This window comes from Oryctolagus cuniculus, chromosome 16, assembly GCF_051225735.1.
Source record: "Oryctolagus cuniculus isolate XC-2025 breed Fujian yellow rabbit chromosome 16, ASM5122573v1, whole genome shotgun sequence".
NCBI classification, from domain to species: Eukaryota; Metazoa; Chordata; class Mammalia; order Lagomorpha; family Leporidae; genus Oryctolagus; species Oryctolagus cuniculus.
The window spans coordinates 69,310,067-69,317,795 of NC_142882.1; the positions used below are offsets into that span (position 1 = coordinate 69,310,067).

At 42.8% G+C, this 7,729-nt stretch overlaps 1 protein-coding gene across 1 annotated transcript; it reads left to right on the top strand.

The window, feature by feature from the left end:
• Window positions 1-62: 62 nt before the first annotated feature.
• Window positions 63-4,645, top strand: MRPL32 (mitochondrial ribosomal protein L32). The gene is made up of 3 exons (XM_002713773.6): window positions 63-199; window positions 3,760-3,935; window positions 4,128-4,645. Exons 1-3 carry the CDS (start codon window positions 70-72, stop codon window positions 4,386-4,388), a joined length of 567 nt encoding a protein of 188 aa, XP_002713819.3. The 5' UTR covers window positions 63-69; the 3' UTR covers window positions 4,389-4,645.
• The last annotated feature ends 3,084 nt before the right edge of the window (window positions 4,646-7,729 follow it).

Genomic DNA, 7,729 nt, shown 5'->3' on the forward strand with positions numbered 1-7,729 from the left:
CTCTGTGCGCATGCGTGACGTAGGGGCGGGCCCAAGCTAGGTAGTGGGTTCCGTTTTCCGGTGACGAAGATGGCGTCGCCCGTGCTGGTTGTGATGTTTCAGCAGCACCAGGCATTCCGGGTACTGTTCCGAAACTGGTGGGAGCAACTACAGCGGAAGCTTCAACTGGGCCACCCAGGCTTTCCTCGTGTGCCATGGGGTAGGTAAAGAAGGGCTTCGTGGGGAGGGAACCCCCCAGCCGCATGGTAGCCCGCATTCCTTATTCGTCCTTGGCCGGCGTTCGAATGTTCGTGTCTTTCACGTGACAGCAGTAGGCTGCTGTTTCTACGACCTTTGCAGAAAACAGAAAATTCCTCTACTTGCCCCACAGTTACACAGTTAACCAAGCGCTGTTACCATGTCAGAGGTAAACACCGCCGGACATTGCAGCACCGAAAATAGACTTTATTCCCTAATTGCTGAGCGTAGGGCGGGACTGAGCTCCATTCCGATTTGTGCGCGGGTGATTTGGGTGTTTTAAAGGGAAAACAAGGGAGGGCCGAGAGCGAGAGCTCAGTGGAGTTGGAGAAGCCAGGATACACAGGATACAGAGTGTTGGCCGGTGTATGTGTGTGTACACACGCATCAATGTGTGTGTGCTAAGTAAGCTTGCTCCATGTGCTTCTGGGGATATTCTTAGCAGTGATCTTACTGTCTCCACTTTTCTGTTGAAGAAGTATCCTGCTAATGCAGACCCTGGGAGGCAGAGGCGATGGTTTAAGTAATTGGGTTCTCGCCACCCACAGGGAGACTCGGATTGAGTTCCAGGCTCCCAGCTGCAGCCCGGGCCACGCCGGCATTTGGGGGGTGAACCAGTTGATGGGAGAGGTAGCTCGTTCTGTATCTAAAAGAAAGAAACGAAAACAAAAACCCAGGGTATGTTTAGGAGTACTTTGAAATATACTGAAAAGTTACTAGTCGAACAATACCCTATACCTGGTTCGGTTGTGTGAGTGCAGCCTGTTGAAATCCCTGCTTAGCATATACTAAGTTGATCCTCAGTATATGAAGGTAATTGAAAATGAAACGTGATAAAGGGCGGGATGGGAGAGGGAGTGAGAGAGGGGAGGGCCGCAGGAGGGAGGGAGGTTGGAGGGGGGAAGCCACAACAATACACAAGTTGCATTTTATGTTCTACTTAAAACTATTGGTTGAACTCTGTAATTAATACACAATTACTCTTTGGTGTTTAATTAATGCTATAACTAATACTCAAATAGTATTTTACACTTTGTGTTTCTGTGTGGGAGCAAACTGTGGAAATCTTTACTTAATATATGCTAAATTGATCTTCTGTATATAAAAATAATTGAAAATCTTGATGTGAATGGAAGGGGAGAGGGGGTGGGAGAGGGGAGCGTTGTAGGTGGGAGGGAAGTTATGGGGGGGGGAGCTATTGTAATCCATAAGCTGTACTTTGGAAATTTATGTTCATTAAATAAAAATAAAAAAAAAAAGAGAGATACTGAAAAGGAATACCAGGAGAATTGTGACTTGAGGGGTCTACCGGGTTTTATGGTAAAGGAGCTAACCCTATTTGAATGTAATAATAAAAAGTTAATGAGTTATTTCAGTGCATTTATGGAATTTCAGTCTAAGATTTACGTGCACATTACTGCTCATCAAGTACAAGGTGGACACTTAACTAATTTTTCTGGTATTATTTAATTTTGGCACCTATCAGACTTTTATTCATGCTTACTACTAATTTCCTGAGTTTTGTGTTTCATGAAGTGAGAAACTCTTAATAGAATTGCCCTGATCTCATTTCAGCAGTTTCCATTAAAAATAAATTCTTTTTGTTTTGTAGGAGCTTTAGTGCAGATAGTCCCCAACTTAAGCTAGTTCCACGTTGGATTTCAGTAGAAATGGTATTTCAGATTTTGAATTTGGATCTTTTCCCAGCCTAGCAGTATGCAGTGTGATGCTCGTGGGGATGCAGCAGCAGTGAGCCACAGCTCAGTCAGCCTTGCAGGCTAAATTCTGTAGTATACTGTGTTGCTAAGTTACGTTATGTAGGTTAAGTGTATTAGGTGTGTGTTTGACTTATATTTTCAGCTTAGAATGGATTTATCAGGGTGTAACCCCATTTCAGGTTAAGGAGGATCTTTCTGTTTAGCTATTTATATTTTTGCAATCAATAAGAAATTTGCTTATTTTTAAAAAAATCCAAATGGTGGCATTGTCCACAAAAATTTAACAGGCTTATTTATAATTGTTAAAAGTTGAACTGCAAGCCGGCGCCGCGGCTCACTAGGCTAATCCTCCGCCTAGCGGCGCCGGCACACCGGGTTCTAGTCCCGGTCGGGGCGCCGGATTCTGTCCCGGTTGCCCCTCTTCCAGGCCAGCTCTCTGCTGTGGCCAGGGAGTGCAGTGGAGGATGGCCCAGGTGCTTGGGCCCTGCACCCCATGGGAGACTAGGAAAAGCACCTGGCTCCTGGCTCCTGCCATTGGATCAGCGCGGTGCGCCAGCCGCAGCGCGCCGGCTGCGGCGGCCATTGGAGGGTGAACCAACGGCAAAGGAAGACCTTTCTCTCTGTCTCTCTCTCTCACTGTCCACTCTGCCTGTCAAAAAAAAAAAAAAAAAAGTTGAACTGCTTGGTGGATGATGGCCCAAGTGCTTGGGCCCTGCACCCGTGTGGGAGACCAGGAGGAAGCACCTTACTCCTGGCTTCGGATCGGTGCAGCACACCGGCCGTAGTGGCCATTTGAGGGGGTGAACCAATGGAAGGAAGACCTTTCTTGCTGTCTGTCTCTCTCTCTCACTAACTCTGCCCGTCAAAAAAAAAAAAAAAAGTTGAACTGCTGAAACTTGTTCGCTGAAACATTGTCCCCGCATTTGTATTAAAAATTCACAAACAAAAATGAAAGTGGAGAAACTGCCAACATCTGATTTCTGTCCCCTTATATTTCCCATCGCAATCATATACTTAGGTACCTTTTCACCCTGTGGGGGGAAAAAAATCTAATGTTAAACTACCAATAGTAAGAAGAAAAGAAAATATTTTTTGAGAATGGAATGTTTCCCATCATAATGAATTCTTAAGCACATTTTCCATGTATGCTGCCTGCTAGCTGGATGTCTTGGCATGCATAGCACATAGTTTGGTGTCTTCAAAAAGGCCAACTAGATAGGCCTCACTTGCCTTCTGCAAAACAGCAACAGCAAGCTCTTAAAACGAAGATCTATCTAGAAATCCTGAGCAGTTTGTCAGGGGAGTTTGCGAATCAGCAGCTCAGTGGACTTCTGATAGTGTCTAATTTCACGGAATGCCACCGTACCTGACCTGTCATGATGATGTTTCTTCACCCCTCCAAGTAAAGGGTACACTGTTGTGAGTGGCTTTTGTAGGCGGTTGCTTCCCAGGTGCTTTATCAGCAGTTGATTTGTGGCAGAGCAGTCTGCTCTGTAGGAGCTGAGCCATGGAATACAGAGCTCTGTACTTACCCACTTCTCAGCTGGAGCTTGGCAAGCAGGAGGCAGTGCTGTCGTTGGAGCATTGGAGAGTGACTGCATTGTGGCAGTGTCTGCAAACACCATCATCTGTACATCTTGATAGCTGAGGTTTCCTATTAAATGTCTGCTGAAATTCAGCATTCTAAAATTATATGTCTACATGTGTGTCTGCTGACATATTACTGTTCATTGTTAAGAAGATTGAGATCCATAAGGAATCATTTAGGAGCTAGAAACTGATTCTGTATCTTCGTGTCTTATAGAACCAGCATTAGCAGTCCAGGGACCAACCATCTTTACAGAGCCAAAGGATACCAGTGAGAGTGAGAATTCCAGCCTTTTGGACAGTATCTTTTGGATGGCAGCTCCTAAAAACAGACGCACCATTGAAGTTAATCGGTGTAGGAGAAGAAATCCTCATAAGCTTATTAAAGTTAAGGTAATAAAAGATGTTGATTTTTGTGATTGTGCTTTTGCAGATTTCTACCATTGAATTTATTCATACAGCCTCTGGATAAGTTTCCCTGTTTGATTGATTATGAACTAGAAAGTTAAAATGTCAGCATTACTCCAGTAACTATTTCGGTACCATATTTGCCTCTTGTTAATATCTGTGTTTGTTGTTTTGAAGAATAATATAGACGTGTGTCCAGAATGTGGCCACCTGAAACAGAAGCACGTCCTTTGTGGCTATTGCTATGAGAAAGTGCGTAAGGAGACTGCAGCAATCAGACAACAGATAGGAAAACAAGAAGGAGGCCCTTTTAAGGCTCCTACGGTAGAGACTGTGGTGCTGTACACGGGGGAGACACCATCTGAAGAAGATCAGGGCAAGAGGATCATCGAACGGGACAGGAAGCGGCCATCCTGGTTCACCCAGAATTTACACTGAAGATGGTAAAAGGATAATGTCACAGCAGAACATTTCTCCTAAAAGAGAAAGACTTTGTTTATTTTAAAATCAGCAATATGGTTGGAAATATTCTTTAAGCAGTTTTGTGTGGAAAACCTTGAAAAATGTATCATGATGACTCAAAAGTATTTGTTTATACAAAGTCTCAGTGGATTAATATGTCTGTTGATGTTACAGTAAAAGGTTTTTAGTAAAGATAAAATTTCCAGAACAAAAATAAAACAGTTTAAAATTCACAGAGTTACTTGTTTTGCTTCTAGTTTTCTTTGTAGTTTTTCTTATACAAGAATATTTAGTGGGGCCAGCATTGTGGCATCACGCATTATGCCACCACTTGTGATGCTGGAATCCCATTATCCAGTCATAAGTTGACACCCCAGCTGTTCCATATCCAATCCAGCTCATTGCTAATGCACTTGAGGAAGTGGAGTGTGGCCCTAGTACCTGGTCACATGCCACCCATATAGGGGATCTAGATGAAGTTCCTGGCTCCTGGAGTTGACTGTAGCCCCAGCCATTTTGGGGAAGATCTCTGTCACTCTGCCTATCAAATAAATAAATCTTTTAAACATATTTGATAAAAATATTTTCATTTAACACATCGAAGTAGGTTATTTGAATTCTTGGTACTGTTTTTTAAGATGGTATTTGTGATAGCTAAAAAAACGTTTTGCTCTGTAAATTGTTTCAACAAATTAAAATTGCTCTTGGAGGAATCCACTTTGTATGAGACATATGCTAATTTATTTAGATGATATAAACAGTTCATCTTATATTACATGAAAATGACAGAGTTCATTTGATAGCTCATGAGATTTCTATCCTAAGTTTGAGGGGAGGTTTTTAACAGCATAGTACCAGAAAACGAGCTAAGGATTTTTTTTGTTTTAAGATTTATTCATTCATTTATTTGAAAGGTAGTGTTACAGAGAGGTAGAGGCAGAGAACATACCATCTGCTGGTATGTTCTGCAAGTGGCTGCAACAGCCAGGGCTGCGCCAAGCTGAAGCCAGGAGCTTTAGCTGGGTCTCCCATGTGGGTAACAGGGACCCAAGCATTTGGGCCATCCTCTGCTGCTTCCCCAGGTGCGATAGCAGGGAGCTGGATCAGAAGTGGAGCAGCCGGGACTCGAACCACTGCCCAAATGGATACTGACATTACAGATAATGCCTTAACCCACTACACCACAGCACCCCCTCCAACACATGATGTTTTATGTTTTCTTTCTGGTGTTTCCTTTTAGTTTATTTACATTTTGTCATTTTTATGTCTTGATAGCAGTAGCTGCTTTAACAACTCTAATTCATTTGTTAAAATTTTTCTTTTTTTCTTTTTTTTTATTTTATTTGAGAGACAGAGCTGGTTCACCCTCCAAATGTCTGCAGCATCTGAGCTTGGGCCAGGTTCAAGTCAGGGACCTGATACTTACCCATGTGAGTACTGGGGGCCCAAGTACTTAACCCATTACCTCTGCCCCCCAGGGGCCACATTAGCAGGAAGCCAGAATCAGGAGCAGAGGTAGGACTATAACCCAGGCACTCCAGTATGGGATGCAGTGTCCCAAGTGGCATCTTAACCACAGTGCCAAATGCTGCCTGCCCTACTGCAACTGATTTTCTCCCATTTCTGTGTCCACTTGAGCCCAAGACTTGCTATTTTGTTTTCTGCTTTGTTCAACTTTTTAGAAAGTGAGCTTAATAAAATAACAACAATAAGCAAGTAAGGGAATTATAATCAATGGAAAGATTGCTAGACAAAACAAGATAAAGCCCAGGGATATATTTTAAGCAAAATACATGACACAATAACTTCAGGACTACTTGAATTAGGCAGAAAATTCAACTCTGAATTTTTTTGGGGGGGAAGAAGGACCATTGACTTACATGGATTAGTCTCCACAAGATGAGACATAGAAAGTGCGTCACTATCTTAGTACTAAGGCCTGAGAAAAATATCTCGTGGCACTTAATGATTGGCAGGATCATGTAATGGGGTGTATATGAAATATGTGTTCCTTGAGATTATTGATAACATTGAAGTACAATTCCCTGAAAGCAAATGTTTGAAACAAAAAGTATTGGAATCCCAGTGATCAGCTGTTTCAAGTCTTGGCTCAATCCAAGCATAAAATATTTGAGATTCTAGAGGAATTTGTTATCTGCATGGTATTAAGGCAGTCCTTTTCAGATAGTTACCTTTTACTGTGACAAATTGTACAGTTGCTATGTGTGGAAGATAGACTTGTTGGAAAATCAGTGGTTCATGAAAGTTAAAGCTGAATATGCAGCTGCCTGCTTAGTGTTACCAACTGACTAATAGGTTGCATTGTATTTCTGGCTAACAGATTTGCCCTTGATGGACTGAATGTATTTCCCTAAATTTCAGATACTACCTTTAATACCCAATGTGATGGTTTCAGTAGTGGGGCATTTGGGAAATAATTAGGTCGTGAGGGTAGAGCCCTCATGGGTGGAATTAGTGCCCTCAGAAGAAAAAAGACTTCTTGCTCTGCTGTCTACACCATGTGAGAAAACAAGAAGGCCATCTGTAAGCCAGGAAGCAGATCCTTGCTGGAGCCAAATCTAGTACCCTGATCTTGGACTTCCCAGCCTGCAGAACTGTGAAAAATGGATGGTGGTTCTTTATGTCACCCTGTCTGTGGTAACCTGTTAGAGCAGCTGTCTAAAACAGTGCTGTATGTTGGTGAACCTAATGAGAGCATGGGGGTCCAGTCATTTTCATAGCTAATCTGGTTATGAAGTGCATCTCTAAACCAGATGTTGAGTTCATGTCACAAAAACATGTCACAAAAGTGCTGACCAATTTTTTTTTTTAAGATTTATTTTATTTATTCGAAAAAAGTTACAGAGAGAGGTAGAGACAGAGAGAGGGGTCTTTCATCTGCTGGTTCATTCCCCAGATGGCCACAACGGCCACAGCTGCACCAATCTGAAGCCAAGAACCAGGTGCTTCCTTCGGGTCTCCCACTTAGGTGCAGGGGCCCAAGGACTTGGGCCATCCTCCACTGCTTTCCCAGGCCAAAGCAGAGAGCTGGACTGGAAGAGGAGCAGCTGGGACTAGAACCGGTGCCCATATGGGGTGCCAGCACTTCAGACTAGAGCTTTAACCCGCTGCACCAAAGCACTGGCCCCATTACCACTTTTTTTTTAGAAATGTGTTCTCCCCACTAAGTTGCCTGTATAACACATACTACTTCATACCTTCAGTTTTTACCATTGCAGAAAAACATCATGCACTTGAATTAAACCATTCATGTAACTGATTCATGTTTTGATTATTAGAAACAAACTTATTGTTCC

Bases quoted from the DNA above. Each gene is read 5' to 3' on its own strand.
- MRPL32 (XM_002713773.6), top strand. From the start codon at position 70: ATGGCGTCGCCCGTGCTGGTTGTGATGTTTCAGCAGCACCAGGCATTC. The intron at 200-3,759 runs GTAGGTAAAGAA...CGTGTCTTATAG, and splicing joins CTTTCCTCGTGTGCCATGGG to AACCAGCATTAGCAGTCCAG. The intron at 3,936-4,127 runs GTAATAAAAGAT...GTTGTTTTGAAG, and splicing joins ATAAGCTTATTAAAGTTAAG to AATAATATAGACGTGTGTCC.